Source organism: Xenopus laevis, chromosome 7S (assembly GCF_017654675.1).
Source record: "Xenopus laevis strain J_2021 chromosome 7S, Xenopus_laevis_v10.1, whole genome shotgun sequence".
In the NCBI taxonomy this organism is placed as follows: domain Eukaryota; kingdom Metazoa; phylum Chordata; class Amphibia; order Anura; family Pipidae; genus Xenopus; species Xenopus laevis.
This window is the reverse complement of record NC_054384.1, coordinates 108449667-108468349: the sequence shown is the minus strand read 5'-3', so window position 1 is coordinate 108468349 and position 18683 is coordinate 108449667. Positions and strand designations below refer to the sequence as shown.

The 18683-nt window shown below is 40.4% G+C and overlaps 1 protein-coding gene across 2 annotated transcripts; it reads right to left on the bottom strand.

Annotated features, from left to right (window-relative positions):
- Window positions 1–9039: 9039 nt before the first annotated feature.
- On the bottom strand, window positions 9040–17028 carry LOC121396623 (zonadhesin-like). 2 transcript variants are annotated; one of them, XM_041571747.1, is made up of 4 exons: window positions 16749–17028; window positions 15302–15347; window positions 12083–12118; window positions 9040–9641 (listed from the first exon to the last, which is right to left on the bottom strand). In XM_041571747.1, exons 2-4 carry the CDS (start codon window positions 15339–15341, stop codon window positions 9292–9294), a joined length of 426 nt encoding a protein of 141 aa, XP_041427681.1. In that variant the 5' UTR covers window positions 15342–15347; window positions 16749–17028; the 3' UTR covers window positions 9040–9291. The 2 variants fall into 2 exon arrangements, with proteins under 2 accessions (XP_041427681.1, XP_041427680.1); XM_041571746.1 differs by lacking the exon at window positions 16749–17028 and adding an exon at window positions 15433–15756 and having other exon boundaries at window positions 9041–9641.
- Between the last annotated feature and the right edge of the window lie 1655 nt (window positions 17029–18683).

Below are 18683 nucleotides of genomic sequence, written 5' to 3'. Positions count from 1 at the left end.
CTGAAGCAGCAAAACAACCCCAGACCATCACACTACCACCACCATATTTTACTGTTGGTATGATGTTCTTTTTCTGAAATGCTGTGTTACTTTTACGCCAGATGTAACGGGACGCGCACCTTCCAAAAAGTTTAACTTTTGTCTCGTCGGTCCACAGTGTATTTTCCCAAAAGTCTTGGCAATCATTGAGATGTTTTTTAGCAAAATTGAGACGAGCCTTAGTGTTCTTTTTGCTTAAAAGTGGTTTGCGCCTTGGAAATGTGCCATGCAGGCCGTTTTTGCCCAGTCTCTTTCTTATGGTGGAGTCGTGAACACTGACCTTAATTGAGGCAAGTGAGGCCTGCAGTTCTTTAGATGTTGTCCTGGGGTCTTTTGTGGCCTCTCAGATGAGTTGTCTCTGCGCTCTTGGGGTCATTTTGGTCGGCCGGCCACTCCTGGGAAGGTTCACCACTGTTCCATGTTTTTGCCATTTGTGGATAATGGCTCTCACTGTGGTTCGCTGGAGTCCCAAAGCTTTAGAAATGGCTTTATAACCTTTACCAGACTGATAGATCTCAATTACTTTTACTAGTTTATTTTTTAACAAGGGGGGCAATCACTTTTTCACACAGGCCCATGTAGATTTGGAGTTTTTTTTCTCCCTTAATAACGTAATCCTTCATTTAAAAACTGCATTTTGTGTTCAATTATGTTATCTTTGACTAATAGTTAACGGTTTTTGATGAGCAGAAACATTTAAGTGTGACAAACATGGAAAAGAATAAGAAATCAGGAAGGGGGCAAATAGTTTTTCACACCACTGTATATATATATATATATATATATATATATATATATATATATATATATATATATATATATATATATATATATATATATATATATATATATATATTGAAAAGACCAGCAACACCAGGACCCATCTAGGACCTTTCTCAAGGCAACATGCCAGTAATCCAATCACATGCATATACCCTAAGGGGCACATTTACTAAGCTCAAGTGAAGGATTCGAATATAAAAAAACTTCGAATTTCGAAGTATTTTTTTTTGGGTACTTCGACCATCCAATAGGCTACTACAACCTTCGACTCGAATGATTCGAACTAAAAATCGTTCGAAGTACTGTCTCTTTAAAATAAACTTCGACTACATACTTCGGTAGTTTAAACCTACCGAGGTACAATGTTAGCCTATGGGGACCTTCCCCATCACTTTGCAAAGCTTTTTTTGATCGAAGAAAAATCGTTCGATCGATCGATTAAAATCCTTCGAAACGTTCGATTCAAAGGATTTTATCTTTCGATTGAACGATTTTTACTTTGATCAATCTAAGGATTTGTGCTAAATCCTTCGAAATTCGATATTCGAATTCGATATTCGAATTCGAAGGATTTAACTTCGAGGGTCGAATTTGAGGGTTAATTAACCCTCGATATTCGACCCTTGATAAATGTGCCCCATGTGAACCAATCAGTGAATAGTGACATCAGCAACATCCATCGTTACTATTTTTAAACATATTAAAGTGACATGTGCTGTACACTAAGGGGATTATTTATCAATTTTTGAATTTATCTCAGTATTTCTAATATCCAACTCCGAGCAACTCTGAATTCCCGAATGGACCTTATTTATGAAGAAAAAAGCCAGAAAAAATAGGGCAGGGTTTTCGGAGTTTTTTGCGCCGAATCCCCGAAATCATCGCATATCGGTACGGACATCAGTGCAGACACTAGGACCTTCCCCATTGACTTATACAGGACCTCGAGAGCTTTTAGATGTCCAGGGTTTCGGATTCGGAGTTTGTAGACTATCGGACTTTAATAAATCTCGAATAATTCTCTCTTGTCTTTTAAAATTCTTTTTATTGAAGTTTCAATAAAATACAATGACTTAACAAAATAAAATGCATATGTTTCCAAAAGAAAGAAATTTACATATGATGAAATTTCAAAGATTTTTTCATGAAAACAATAAAAATAAAAACAAAACAAATTAGAAACAAATTGACCTGTTATTTCAAAATAAATACAATGCGGCCAAAGCAGTGACATGTGTGAATGACTTAGATTTTACAAGGTTACCTTATTCGTTCATAATCTCATTTATAAAGGGACCATCTACATTTAATTCTATTCCTTTGAAGTAGGTTTTCCATTCTAAATCTAATAACCTCCTGAGTGCATACATTAAATAAATATGAAAGCAAATCTTTTACAGTTGGGGGATTCTCCCTGATCCAGCAAAGAAATATTGATTTTCTAGTAGCCGCCATAACTAACCAACAAAAAGACAATATTTCATCAGTGACAACAATTGAAGGTCTAATATAGGACTGTTGAAAATAACCTTTCATATGCAGCAAAGCAAACTGTGGGTTCAATTTTAGCACTGGCACCAAGGGTTATAGCAAATGACAAACACCGCAATACTCAGCCACTACTGGTTCTCACAACTTCACTTTTAGGGGCTTCCCAGACAGGTGCAGGTAGAGATGGAGCAGGTGTTACTGGGGAGTCCCTGCCATTGTCCCACTGAAATAAACAGTGCCCTGGATACACCAGTATATGCCATTTGCACTTATATTACTAAGAAAAAAAAAAAAGGAAACATCCCTGAGAAGGAAAAGTTATTGGTCCCGTCCGTCACAATTAGAAATAATCAATTCACTGAATATCAGACTGGTGATTCTTTAGGGCAGGGATCCCCAACCTTTTGAACCTGTGAGCAACATTCAGAAGTAAAAGGAGTTGGGGAGCAACACAAGCATGAAAAATGTTCCTGGGGTGCCAAATAAGGGCTGTGATTGGCCATTTGGTAGCCCTATGTAGATTGTCAACATACATTGAGGCTCTGTTTTGCAGTGCACCTGGTTTTTATACAACCAAAACTTGCCTCCAAGTCTGAAATTCAAAAATAATCACCTACTTTGAGGCCACTGAGAGCAACATCCAAGGGGATCATGTTGCTCACGAGCTACTGGTTGGGGATCACTGCTTTAGGGCAACAGAAAAGGAGAAGAAGGAAGCGGCTTGTAGACAGTTCATAGTCACTTCTGGAGGGACAAACAGAACCTTCTCAGCCTTCACTGAGGACAGGAGGCCGGCGGTTCCCAACCCCAGGCTGCCGACTACCCCGTAGCCATTCCCAGTGAAAATGGAGACCATCAGGATCGCCAGAGATGAGACAACATAGCTGGCGTTGGCTGCAATCGTACGGCCTTCCTGACTCATAAAGTCCCAGCTGGCAGTTAGGAGCAGAGCGGCACTCAGTATCATGTTGGCTGTGGACTGATCACCGTTTATCCAGAAGAAGCCAAAGGCCAGTAATGGGAGGCCTACGGTGGTGGCACTCCAGAACAGAGCCGGGCCGGCGCCCTAGGCAGCCTGCCCGGGTGGTTGCGCGCTTCTGCGCATGCGCGTAAAGACGCTTCTGCGCATATGCGAAACGACGCTTCTGCGCATGCGCAAATCAACGCATGCGTACTCACTTACTCGCACAGATGGGAACAAGTGGGCAGTCGGCAGAGAAGGGACCGGACTAGGGGTAGGAGTAAATACGTGCCTGGCGCCCCTCCACCTTTGTGCCCTAGGCACATGCCTACCCCTAGTCCCGGCCCTGCTCCAGGAGGCAGAGCTGAGGAAGGAATCACCGTGTGAGTGTAACAGAGTAGGAGCCAGGGAACAACCTGAGGCCAGAATGGAGGCCAAACTTTGGAGGAAGAAGCCAGCAGTGGCCCCTCGGTGTTCCTGCATAGACATAGAGAAATACAAAGAGGGAATGTCAGGGGCCACATGTAACTTAAATGGCACCTCACTATAAAATTAAACTGACAGTTTCCCTACTAATCCTATAGCTGATTTATTTCATTAGTGCTTGGGATGCACCGAATCCAGGATTCAGCCTTTTCTGCAGGATTCAGATTCGGCCAGATCCTTGTACTTGGCTGAGCAGAATCTGAATTTCCATATGCAAATTAGGGGCGGGAAGGGAAATCCCATGAGTTTGCTTCATACAAGGAAGTAAAAAAAGAAGACGATTTTTTCCTTTCGCGACACTAATTTGCATATGGAAACTAGGATTTGGTTCGGTGTTCAGGTGAATTTTTCACAAAGGATTTGGCCGAACCCCAAATAGTGGATTTGGTGTATCCCCAATTATTGCCGGTGTTACTGAATGATAACACAATAGGAGGGCTACAGGAGGTGAGAAGGAAGCTCGTGGCCAGACGTACTGGGATAAACAGCAAGATGAGCCAGTAACACCTTCATGGATCACAGAATCCAAGGGGGAAACTATACAAAGGGAAAGTAAAAGAATTATACAGTAGTAAAGGGGGGAAAACTCAAGGAACAATACAAAGAAATGGACTGATTCTCACCTGGAAGGTACAGGCAGCGGCCCAGAGACACACGGCACAGACTGAGATGTTTGACAAGAGACCAATAAGGTTGGTACCTGGGGTCGCCATTTGGGACTACACTGCAACTATAGAAAGGCTATTATTAATAAAGAGAAAGGGAGAGATCATTAGGCACAGAGATGGCTATACATGGGCTTTACACATTTTTTCTGTGTTAGGGGTTTTTATATATTAAAGGGGTTGTTCACCTTTAAATTAACGTTTTGTATAATTTAGAGAGAGTAATATTCTGAGAATTTGCATTTTGTTTTGATTTATTATTATTTGTGGTTTTTGAGTTATTTAGCTTTTTATTCAGCAGCTCTCCGGTTTGTAATTTTAGCCATCTGGTTGCTGGGGTCCAAATTGCCCTAGCAACCATGCATTGATTTGCATAAGAGACTGGAATATGAATAGGAGAGGCCTGAATAGAAAGAGGAGTAATAAAAAGTAGCAATAACGATACATTTGTAGCCTTACAGAGCGTTTTTAGATGGGGTTAGTGAACCCCATTAGAAAGCTGGAAAGAGTCAGAAGAAAATGGCAAATAATTCAAAAACTATAATAAAGAAAACATGAAAGTTGCTTAGGATAGGAGAGAAATGCTTTCTGGCAGGCTGCTGTTTTTCCTTCTCAATGTAACTGAATGTGTCTCAGTGGGACCTGGATTTTACTATTGAGTGTTGTTCTTAGCTCTACCAGGCAGCTGTTATCTTGTGTTAGGGAGCTGTTATCTGGTTACCTTCCCATTGTTCTGTTGTTTGGCTGCTGGGGGGAAAAAGGGAGGGTGTGATATCACTCCAACTTGCAGTACAGCAGTAAAGAGTGATTGAAGTTTATCAGAGCACAAGTCACATGACTGGCTTGCAGCTGGGAAACTGACAATATGTCTAGCCCCATGTCAGATTTTAATAGAATGTCAGATTTTAATAGAATGTCAGATTTCATAGAATTGGCCATTCTATATCGTACTAAAAGTTAACGTAAAGGTGAAACACCCCGTTTAAGGCAGTACAAAGTCACCCCAATAGTTACACCCCTTTCCTATTTAGTGCAGCGCTATTTCTGGGAGCAGCACATCCGACTGTAGAGTAAACGTAAGGTTTGGGGCTGTAACACCTAAAGAAATAACCCCGACAGAACTGGGGACCAATAACAACAAATGTATTTAACCTCTTCTTTACCAGTAACACCCACCTCCAGTGCAACTGTCTGAAGTGGCCCCCACCTTGTCCGGCCCAGATTTGTGGGAAGTAGTGATGGGCGAACCCGACTCGTTTTACTGGAGATTTGTGAAATGGCACCCCATCCATCATACACGTGTGCATAAGCGTCTGTGCTCAGTGACGACCCTGCTGCCTGGGGTGAAACTATAGAGGAAGCAGACCCTGCGGCTGCAGGGGGGCCCAGGAGGTACAGGGGCCCCACGAGACCCTAATTCATATACAATTTAAATAAATAATGGTAAAACTGGTCAATCTCTAGCCATTTTGGGGCCTGAAAAATAATGTTGCTACAGGGCCCAGTTATATTTAGTTACGTCACTGCCTGCGACTCAGTGGATAAGAGACAAGCAGCGAGGAGACAAGGCCAGGAATGGGGGAGGGGTGGAGTCAGAAGAAGAGGAAATGCCTGGGTCCCCCGTCACTGCAAATCTAGGCACGTGCCTCTTATGCCGACCCCTGTCTCATGGCCCCCCTCTTCTTTCCTTCTTTGCCCACCTCCCGTCTAAAATTCTGCCCCACAACCATAAAGTCATTCTTACATCAGAAGGTTTTTTTGGCCCCACAGTTGAACCATTTTTAAACTTTCTGGGAAAAAAATCCAACTTTTTTTTTTTTTTTTTATAAACAGTCCAATTGCTTAAAAGTCCCTGCTCTTCCTCAGCAGTCTGACTTTCTGTATACTATAGCCCCGGCCCTGCTTACTTCCCTATACCAATGACAATCCTTGGAAGTGTTTCTCTGGTTTCTCTAGCCCCACCCACGCGGGGACATTCAGGCTCAGAGCTGATTGGTTGGGCTTGTCCCTCCCGCAGCTCCAGCAACAGAAACACGTGACCCACTCAGTCGGTAAAGAAAAAAACTAGAAGAGTCCTTGAATGTGTCCGGCGCTCCCGATCCCTGTGCGGTTTATTTGCGCGGAGGGCCCCTGGCAGTTGCGCTGGTGCGTAAATACAAAGGCAGAAAAGAACTTTCCCGTTTCAATTGGCGCATGTGATCATTCCGCCGCCAGGGGGCGCCCAAACCAAGAAACCCAAGTTCCGCAACAACCTGCGAACGGAAGAACGAGGCGCCCGACAGCGATGGGAATCACGAGGTTGTCCGATCTCATCAAGTAAGAGGCTCCGGACTCCATGTCAATGGTTCTGCCAAAGGATCACCAGCGCCAGGGTAAGAGCCGACACAGCATAGAATACATTGGGCTTCCGGTAGGCGTGTCACGATGACGTCAAAGCAGGAGCATTGTGGGAGTTATGGTTCTACGGCGTCAAACCCACGCTCGTAATTATAGAACAGCGTGACCGGAAAGACTACAGCTCCCAGCATGCCGCGCGGCAGTTAAAGGGACACTGAATTACCGCTGCTGCACGTTTCTGTTTTCCTTTCATGTGTTCCGTCTGTAGCGCATTTTGTCTCTGCCCTGCGCTCACTCAGTGTCGTTAAACAGTATTATGTGTAATAGATCAGACTTATCCCAAACCAAGAACAGACCCCAAGATCCCGGTCACACCAACCTATTCAGCCTTTAAAGGATAAGTAAACCTTTAAAAAAGGGGAATGTAAATGTGACGAGGGGGCTGTTCTAAAAACTTTTGTTTTGTTTTTATTCCAAGATATTACAGGGATCCTGTCATCGGAAAACGTGTTTTTTTCAAAACGCATCAGTTAATAGTGTTACTCCAGCAGAATTCTGCACTGAAATCTATTTCTCAAAAGAGCAAACAGATTTTTTTATATTCAATTTTGAAATCTGACATGGGGCTAGACATTTTGTCAATTTCCCAGCTGCCCCTGGTCATGTGACTTGTGCCTGCACTTTAGGAGAGAAATGCTTTCTGGCAGGCTGCTGTTTCTCCTACTCAATGTAACTGAATGTGTCTCAGTGGGACCTGGATTTTACTATTGAGTGTTGTTCTTAGATCTACCAGGCAGCTGTTATCTTGTGTTAGGGAGCTGTTATCTGGTTACCTTCCCATTGTTCTGTTGTTTGGCTGCTGGGAGGGAAAAAGGGAGGGGGGTGATATCACTCCAACTTGCAGTACAGCAGTAAAGAGTGATTGAAGTTTATCAGAGCACAAGTCACATGACTGGGGGCAGCTGGGAAATTGACAAAATGTCTAGCCCTGTGTCAGATTTCAAAAGTGAATCTAAAAAAATCTGTTTGCTCTTTTGAGAAATGGATTTCAGTGCAGAATTATAGTCATTAATTGGCGAATAAATTCGGCAGGCGCAAATTCACTTTGAATTTCCATGTTTCGCCGCCGGTGGATAGATTCGTGAAACTCTGGCGAAAATTCGCCAGCGTCAAAAAAATTTGAACAAGTTGAAAAGCAAAGGACCGAGTACAGAGCCTTGGGGTACTCCATTAACAGAACTGGTCCAATTAGAAAATGTCATTTATTTTATTCATAGCTGCTTCTCAATATCCTTAATTGGCTGCACTGATCACTACTGAGTTGTTTTTATTATTATTATTTTTATTATTATTATAATAAATGCTTCTGCTCAGTCTTGTTTTGAAATGGATTGAGCCCGGTCCCACAAGTGCTGGGTACTAATCTGTTTTTTTTGTTTGCATTTCATACAAAGATTCATCTCTGGGACAATCTATTGTCACAGGGAAAAGGAGTTAGCAGCATGGCGATTGCTAGGATAATACACGTATGGGATCCTTGAAACCTGCTATACAGAAAGAGCCACATTACAGAAAGGCTGTCTCCCATAGACTCCATTTTATTTAATAATCCGCGTTTTTAAAACTGATTTCCTTTTTCTGTGTAATAATAAAACAGTCGCTTGTACTTGATCCCAACTAAGATATAATTAATCCTTATTGGAGGCAAAACCAGCCTATTGGGTTTATTTAATGTTTATATGATTTTCTAGTAGACTTAGGGGCAGATTTACATAGGGTCGAATATCAAGGATTAATTAACCCTCAATATTCGACCATCGAAGTTAAATCCTTCTACTTCGAATATTGAAGTCAAAGGATTTAGCGCAAATAGTTCGATCGAACGAAAAATCGTTTGATCGAACGATTCAATCCTTCGAATCGTTCGATTCGAAGGATTTTAATTCATCGATCTAACGATTTTTCTTCGACCAAAAAAAGCTACCGAAGCGTATGGGGACTTTCCCTATAGGTTAATATTGACTTCGGTAGCTTTTAGGTGGCGAACTAGGGGGTCGAAGTTTTTTCTTAAAGAGACAGTACTTCGACTATCGAATGGTCGAATAGTCGAACGATTTTTAGTTCGAATCGTTCGATTCGAAGGTCGAAGTCAAAGGTCGAAGTAGCCCATTCGATGGTCGAAGTAGCCAAAAAAAAACATTCGAAATTTCGAAGTTTTTTTCCTCTATTCCTTTCCTCGAGGAGGTACCTTAAGGTATGAAGATCCAGATTACAGAAACACCTGTTATCTGGAAAACCCCAGGCACGAGCATTCTGGATAACAGGTTCCGTACATGTATCCTAATGGGTTTTTCGGCAAAGAAAGGCTCCGAAGTTAGCACTTAAATATCCTGGGGGGTCCTTTCAAATTGCCCCCCAATAATGACTTTTCTTGTTCTGTAATTAAGAGCCCAATATCAGCCCGTTTTGTAAATAAAGCATTTTATTTTTTATTTATTACAACATGCCAAGCAACACATGATAGATGAGTCACAGCGGGACAGTGGAGATCAGACATTGTGACTCAGGGATACACGTTCCATTGTGCCACAAATACCCTTCTTTGCAGATACACCCAGGCCGGCATATTAGAGTGCATGGCTTTGCCTCGCAGCTGGGTGGGCAGTGCCCTCTGCAGGCAGAAAAGACTTGCAGCCCTTGGCAGGTGATACATTTTTCTTGTGGGATACACTCAATGGAGTCGCGGGTCTGCTTCACATATCCAGGACTGCAGGAACAGCCGGGTTCACAGATCTTGGTGCAGTTATTGGGCACGTTCCCACAAAGCTCCGGGCAGGGCTTACACTGGTACAACTGCTGGTTAGTTGGGCAGCTGGGCTCTGTACAATGACAGCAGAGAGATGTCTCCGTTACCCCAAAGCAAGGAAATGTCATAAAACTCTTACAGCTGTGCAATAGCATTTATAGGCATCATTCACATTCACTTTTACATTTGAATGGACTCGAAATTCATCTGGGGGGGGGGGTTATTTAATACAAAAAAACAATAAATAACAAATAACTTAAACTTGGATGAATTTTACCAAGCCGAAAACTCGAATCGAATTAGACAAGACTCGATTCGAGTTTTTTCTCCGAAAAAAACTGGAATGTCAGGAAGGCTACAAACATCTCCAAATTGGTCACTGGACATCTCCCATTTACTTATACATGAATTTGCCAGGTTTTAGGTGGCGAATAGTCGAATTCGATAAATCTCAAAAATCAAATTCAATATTTTTTTAAAAAAAACATCCAATCGAGTTGGATTATTCCCTAGTCGAATTTGACAGTTTTGACCATAAAAAAATATGAATTTTCAATTCGACCCTTAGTATATTATACAAAGCCCAATTCTTCATTTTTTTAAATTTTGTGTATTTTTTCAATTATTTGCCTTCTTCTGAGACTTTCAGCTTTCAAATGTCGGGTCACTGACCCCAATACCCTTAAACTATTGTTCTATTAGGCTACAATTTAATCGTTATGGCCAGTGATGGGCGAATTTATTCGCCAGGCGCGAATTTGCGGCAAATTTGCACATTTCGCTGCTGGCAAATGAATTGGCGTGAAAACTTTTTTGACGCCAGCGACAATTTCAATGCCGGCGTCAATTTGGATGCCGATGACAATTAAACAGATGCCCATTGACTTTAATGTGCGTCAAAAGTCGCCAGTGACGTCAAAATTCAGTTTTGTGAATTTTTCACGAACGGGACAAATTCGCCGAACACGAGTTTTGGCTACTTTTTATGATTTATCTTTGTAGCCAGTCCCTCTTCTATTCGCGTCTCTCATTTGAATCACTGCCTGGTTGCTAGGGTAATTTGGAACCTGGCAAACAGAACTGCTGAAATTGCAAATTGGAAAACTGTTGAATAAAAAGCTAAATAATTACAAATAAATGGAAAATAAAAAGTAAAGACCAATTGCAAATTGTCTCAGAATATCAATCTCAATATCATCCTAAAATGTAATTTTTGATGGTGAACAACTCCTTTATAGTGATGGGCTAATTTCTCCCGTTTCGCCAAAAAAATTGCGAACTTCCTGCAAAATTCGCGAAACGGCGAAAATTCACGAAAAATTCTGAAATCGGAAAGTTCACGTAAAAATTTTGAAAATTCGAACATTTTCACGAAAGAAACGTGAAATTCTGACGTCTACACTCAAAAATCTTAAAATTTGAAGGTTTTCACAAAAAAATCGTAAAATTTGAAGGATTTCTCTAAAAAAACGTGAAATTTTAAGGTTTTCACAAAAAAATCTTGAAAACCTGACATTTTCAATAAAAAATCGTGAAAATCGGAAATTGACGTCGGCAAATTTTCAGTGGTACTAAGCACAATTCAGCAGGAACAGTCCCCTAAGTTTGCTCATAGTCTGTACAGAGAGATCTCATAAAACTATGGCAGCATAGGTATTCCCTGTACTAAGCACAATTCAGCAGGAACAGTCCCTAAGTTTGCTCATAGTCTGTACAGAGAGATCCCATAAAACTATGGTACATAGGTATTCCCTGTACTAAGCACAATTCAGCAGGAACAGTCCCCTAAGTTTGCTCATAGTCTGTACAGAGAGATCCCATAAAACTATGGTACATAGGTATTCCCTGTACTAAGCACAATTCAGCAGGAACAGTCCCTAAGTTTGCTCATAGTCTGAACAGAGAAATCCCATAAAACTATGGCAGCATAGGTATTCCCTGTACTAAGCACAATTCAGCAGGAACAGTCCCCTAAGTTTGCTCATAGTCTGTACAGAGAGATCCCATAAAACTATGGCAGCATAGGTATTCCCTGTACTAAGCACAATTCAGCAGGAACAGTCCCCTAAGTTTGCTCATAGTCTGTACAGAGAGATCCCATAAAACTATGGCACATAGGTATTCCCTGTACTAAGCACAATTCAGCAGGAACAGTCCCTAAGTTTGCTCATAGTCTGTACAGAGAGATCCCATAAAACTATGGCAGCATAGGTATTCCCTGTACTAAGCACAATTCAGCAGGAACAGTCCCCTAAGTTTGCTCATAGTCTGTACAGAGAGATCCCATAAAACTATGGCAGCATAGGTATTCCCTGTACTAAGCACAATTCAGCAGGAACAGTCCCTAAGTTTGCTTATAGTCTGTACAGAGAGCTACTATGAAGCTACGCTGTATTCCAATAACTTTCATTAGTGCATTATTTCCACCATCAAACATTTGCTGAGCATATAATTAACGTCACCCTGCTAAAATGACATTCATTAGTGAATTATTAGACAATGGATCTTTCTTACCAGTCACTGTAGGATCCTGTGAAATCACCAGTGTCACTATTAGTGCAATAAAGAAAGGAGAAACAATTAGAGAGATTCTCATCAAGTCTCGCTGTGTATGACAGGGCCAATGTTGCTGTCTGTAATGGCAGATCTAAACTATAAACGAGATATTGTTGATGTTCCTGTATTAATAAGCCTTCATGTCATTGGCACTTCATGAGATGCATTAAAGGGACAGTCATATTAAAAAAAATCCTTCCAAGAGGGCTCGTTTACAAACAAAAACAGAACTTCTGCTTCAAAGAAAATCTATTTACTGCTTCTAACAGTTTCCTGTTATTGTATGTGCCAGGACTCCCTCGCATGGCTCCATTATTATTGATTATGAAATCAAAAAATTAGATTTCACTTGGAATGAGAGGCAGGAACAGCCAGCGACGGACTGGGCTAACAGATAAAAACCAGGACTAGGGTTGCCACCCTTCCATCTGACTAAAGGTGGCCATACACCGAGAGATCCGCTCGTTTGGTGATGTCGCCAATAAAGCGGATCTCTCCCTGATATGCCCACCAGGCATATCGAGGTGGGCGATATCGGGCTAATCCGATCGTGGACCCAAGGGGCCAACGATCGAATCATAATGATGGGTAAACGGGCAGTCGTATCGCAGGACCGCATCAATGAACAGATACAGTCCATGATCCAACAGAATTTTTAGTCCCATCCGATCGATCAGGGAAGCCCATCGGGGGGCCCCATACACGGGTCAATAAGCTTCTGACTCAGTCTGTCGGCAGCTTTAATCGGCCCGTGAATGGCCACCTTAACTCCAGGAAGGAGGAGCTGTAACATAGTGGGGGGTGGAGCGGGACATAGAGGGGCGGGGCTATGATGTGGCAATCTGCGATTGCCTGATCATTGCGTCAGTCTCAGGGAATCCTGGCGGTTTTCCTATTTTGTAAAACCAGGCAGGCTGTTTTGGCCCGGACAGCCCTTCAAAAAAATGGGGTCAAAACCAAGACTGCATCCTGGCCATTACTGGGAGATAAACTTGAGGCGGCTACGGTTGGCGGGATTGTGTCAGGGGTAGGGTTGCCACCTTTGTGCAGTTTAGGATCTGGACAGGGGCGGGGCCATGATGTCACAGGGCAGTGGCATTGCGGGTGGTGCATGCTACGTCACATGGGCGGAGCGATTGGCTGATTACAATATCAATTGGGAGATCCTTCTCGGTTTTGCTTTTTTGGAAAACCAGGTAGACTGTCTTAACCTGTGCAGCCCTTGTGAAAACCAGGCTGTCAAATCCAGGCACCTCTAGTCAAGGTAGGAGGGAATTGTTACAGAGGTAGGGGTGGGCCCCTTTAGCTGGGGTAGTGGGGAGCTGAGGTGGCAGTTTCATTAACTGCAATCCAATGATTGGCCAGAGCTGTGTCTGTTACTCTAACCCTTCCTGTTACAGTTGCATCATTTCCTGTCAGGTGATCGCTGTGGCAGCACACAGACCATCACAAAATGGCGGCTTAAGGTAACAAGATGTAAATGGCCAATATTTGCTGATATATATAGACCAGTTCAATAAGATTCTTTAGTAGCTCACAATGTGATATCAATTATGTGTTAGTTAGGTATTCATTCTCAAGGTATAGTTGTCCTTTAAAGGAACAGTAAACGCCAAAAAAATGTAAGTGCTTTAAAGGAATGATAATATAATGTAGTGTTGCCCTGCACTGGTAAAACTGGGGTGTTTGCTTCAGAAACACTTCACTTGTTTATATAAACAATCTGCTGTGTAGCCATGGGGGCAGCCATTCAAGCACAGGATACACAGTAGATAACAGATAAGTACTACTATAGTTTATATAAACAAGCTGCTGTGTAGCCATGGGGGCAGCCATTCAAGCACAGGATACACAGTAGATAACAGATAAGAACTACTATAGTTTATATAAACAAGCTGCTGTGTAGCCATGGGGGCAGCCATTCAAGCACAGGATACACAGTAGATAACAGATAAGTACTACTATAGTTTATATAAACAAGCTGCTGTGTAGCCATGGGGGCAGCCATTCAAGCACATGATACACAGTAGATAACAGATAAGTACTACTATAGTTTATATAAACAAGCTGCTGTGTAGCCATGGGGCAGCCATTCAAGCACAGGATACTCAGTAGATAACAGATAAGTACTACTATAGTTTATATAAACAAGCTGCTGTGTAGCCATGGGGGCAGCCATTCAAGCACAGGATACACAGTAGATAACAGATAAGTACTACTATAGTTTATATAAACAAGCTGCTGTGTAGCCATGGGGCAGCCATTCAAGCACAGGATACACAGTAGATAACAGATAAGTACTACTATAGTTTATATAAACAAGCTGCTGTGTAGCCATGGGGGCAGCCATTCAAGCACAGGATACACAGTAGATAACAGATAAGTACTACTATAGTTTATATAAACAAGCTGCTGTGTAGCCATGGGGCAGCCATTCAAGCACAGGATACACAGTAGATAACAGATAAGTACTACTATAGTTTATATAAACAAGCTGCTGTGTAGCCATGGGGGCAGCCATTCAAGAACAGGATACACAGTAGATAACAGATAAGTTCTGAAAAATCTCATTGTATATTACAGAACTTATCGGTTATCTGCTGTGTATCCTGTTCTTTTTATCCTTTTTCAGCTTTGAATGGCTGCCCCAGCTTGTTTATATAAACTATATTTGTAACTGTACAATTGCAAAGATACAATTGTATCTATATAACATAAGCAGGTCTCTTGGGGGAAACTGTGACTTGCAGATTAAAGGGCAAATTAGCAAAACTATAATAACACATAAAAACCAAAAAAATGTGTTCAGACTTTCATAAACTTTCAAATTTTGTAAAAATGACGTGGTCATTAGGGGGTGTGGCCATTAAATGGGTGTGTTTTTTGTCCCTCTTTCTGTTTTCCAAATGTCGGGAGGTATGATATGTTTTTTATCAGAAGTTTAATGGGGATCTGAACTATAAATACAGTATCAAGGGTAAAGCATGCTGGGAGCTGTAGTCCAGGAATATTAGGGTTGTAGCCTTACGACAATATCGTTTGCTTAATTTTTTTCTCAGCTTTACAGAGTCTGTGGTGCCATTAAAATGCAGCCAAAGTCTCTGATGACCTATAATATGATAACCCAAAAACAGAAGGGGGTCATATAATAAAAAAATACAGTTAGAATTGACTTACCCAGTGCCAAAAGCAGCGGGATTGGAGTGCAGCGCAGCATTTTGACCTATAGAGAAAAGGAGACAGTTATAGACACAGAATAAAGGCCAAGCTAAACCTATATCCATACTGGAGCATTATCACTCTCTTACCTGTCTTTTCAGTATCAGTGATGCCGACTGAATACTCAGCTGCTATTTATCCTCACCAATAATGCACATTTAAAAAAAATAAAGGTGTGCCTCTTGTACTAATAACAACGTACTCAGATAATAATTGGGTAATTTTATTTTCATCAATGATCATCAAATATAATTAGAACTCTCTTTGCTCATTTCTGTTACTCAATCTGAACTGAATTATTGACACAGAGATGACAGTTTCTGCCCAGTGATGATAGATTTTACTGTGGAAATTCCGTGTCACCCAAAAACCCACAGCTGAGTGATCATAAAATGAAAAGGGACAGTGAAACAGCAACACTGATCTGTTGCCTCATATTTAGGGAAAGCTTTCCTACTAATTACATGGGCAGCAGTAGAGCTCACTGTTATTCTATTGCTAAAGAATTCAATAAAAAAGGGTTTTAGTCACAAGTCACGTGTCAGGTTTATTACATCACAATGGGAACTAAGTCAAATGATTATAGTCATGAAGATACACGCATTCGGTCAACACCCAAATATATATATATATATATGTGTGTAATAAAAAGTCATATATATATAATATATATATTATATATAAATATAAAAATCTATTTTTATGACTGTATTTGCCACTGCTCTCTGTGTACAAGGCAAGAAGTATAGGTACGGGACTGGTTATCCAGAATACTCAGGACCTTATCTAATCTATATATCCAATCATCTATCTATCTATCTATCTATCTATCTATCTATCTATCTATTATCTATCTATCTATCTATCTATCTATCTATCATCTATCTATCTATCTATCTATCTATCTATCATCTATCTATCTATCTATCTATCTATCTATCATCTATCTATCTATCTATTATCTATCTATCTATTATCTATCTATCTATCTATCTATTATCTATCTATCTATCTATCTATCTATCTATCTATCTATTATCTATCTATCTATCTATTATCTATCTATATATCTATCTATCTATTATCTATCTATCTATTATCTATCTATCTATCTATCTATTATCTATCTATCTATCTATCTATCTATTATCTATCTATCTATCTATCTATCTATCTATCTATCTATCTATCTATCTATCTATCTATCTATTATCTATCTATCTATCTATTATCTATCTATATATCTATCTATCTATTATCTATCTATCTATTATCTATCTATCTATCTATCTATCTATCTATCTATCTATCTATCTATCTATCTATCTATCTATCTATCTATCTATCTATCATCTAAAAAAGGCCTGTAAAGTCAGCCCTGTACACCCACCGCTGCAACCCTCACCTGTGTGTTTGTTGAAATAAAGCCGAAAATTTTACACGAACGCTGTTGTCCTCATATGGTATCCTGGATTGGCGCCAAATATGTGAGAGTACTGTTTGTCCTGCACGGAATACCGGCGTGGAGTAGCCGGCGTCTCGCACAGGCTGCGGCTAGGAAGACACTGCATTTCCGGGTGAGCTCCGATGCGAACTGCATAATTTTTTGTTTAGTTAAGAATATTATTGGCTACATCATACCAAAGTTCCAGTTTAACTTCCCCTTTAAATACATTTTTAGGAAACGAATCTCTCTTACCAGGTACTTCACCAGGATTCTGTGATATCATCAGTGTCGCTGTGAGCGCTGTACAAAATGGGAATAAAATACATGGACATTATGATGCACATTTATTGCACTCATGTCTAAACCCCCCTCTGACCCCCAAAACTTCACATCAGGTCTGATATTTATTCTTTAACACTCTTTCTGCCAGAAGTAGAGTTTGTGTTGTTACATGGGCACAATTTGCAGCAGCCTAGTAATACATATCAGGAAACCATCTATTTTATTGTTATGGTTCATTAAAAGCAAGTCGGATTAATTTAAAAAAAAGCAGTGGTTTTGTTTCCGACGGTTACTGGACAAGAGTAAAAACGTATGAATATTATTACATAGCACCCTAAAGAATTAGCCGCACTTTGTAAGACCAGCAAGTTTTCCCTTAGTCTATTATACTATGGCATCCGGGCATGATAGAATTATAATTGAAATTAACATTTTAATCTGAGTTTGTCTCATGTAATTAAGGAACTTTATTAATGCAGGTATGGGATCCGTTATCTAGAAACCCGTTATCCAGAAAGCTGCAATTACGGAAAGGCCACAGACTCCATTTTATTCCAAATAATTCAAATATTTAAAAACTATTTCTGTGTAATAATAAAACAGTAGCTTGTACTTGATCCCAACTAAGATATAATTAATCCTTATTGGAGGCAAAACCAACCTATTGGGTTCATTTAATGTTTAGATGATTTTCTAGTAGACTTAAAGGGATACTGTCATGGGGAAAAAAAAAATTCAAAATACATCAGTTAATAGTGCTGCTCCAGCAGAATTCTGCACTGAAATCCATTTATCAAAAGAGCAAACAGATTTTTTTAGATTTATATTGTCAGTTTCCCAGCTGCCCCCAGTCATGTGCTTGTGCTCTGATAAACTTCAGCCACTCTTTAATACTGTACTGCAAGTTGGAGTGATATAATTTAGTGATATCATTCAGGAATTCAATTTTATATTATAGATTGAATTATTTGCAGTGTAAACAGTGTCATTTAGAAATAAAAACGACATCATAAAAATCATGACAGAATCCCTTTAAGAAATTACAGAAATATCCATAATCTGGAAAGCCACAGGTACTGAGCATTCTGGGTAACAGGTCCCATACCTGTATAATCGTTTAAATTCTGTACAATTTTTTTAAATAATCACATTTACCTTTGCTCCCCCTCTCGGCATCTGTCTCTTCAGAGAGCTTTGTGTTGGAGTCGGTTGCTTTGAAAGACAGTTATCTCTTATACATTGGAGTTCTCTTTGTCTACACAATATATTAGTATAATACACAAAAGCCATGAATATCTTGTAAATTATATCCTTATAAACGGTGAGTTCTGATGTCATCAGTTATAAACGGTGAGTTCTGATGTAATTTCTGTCACATGACTCATTGAAACTTGTGTATTATAATAAATAAAGTACCCCCAGTTGTAAAATATGAGGATATTTGAAGTTACCTCGGAGTTCCATGACCCGTATAAAAACACTCGGCCTTCGGCCTTTATATGGTCATGAAACTCCTCGGTAACTTATAATATCCTTATATTTTACAAGAGGGGGTACTTTATTCACTATATAAACTGTCTTTTAAAATAACTGCCTCTGACACAAAGTTGC

Excerpts from the sequence above, each read along its gene's own strand:
- LOC121396623 (XM_041571747.1), bottom strand. The coding sequence starts at position 15,341 with ATGCTGCGCTGCACTCCAATCCCGCTGCTTTTGGCACTGG. Across the intron at positions 12,119-15,301 it reads CCCGCTGCTTTTGGCACTGG|TGACACTGGTGATTTCACAG; the intron begins GTAAGTCAATTC and ends TTGCACTAATAG. Across the intron at positions 9,642-12,082 it reads ACAGGATCCTACAGTGACTG|AGCCCAGCTGCCCAACTAAC; the intron begins GTAAGAAAGATC and ends GTCATTGTACAG.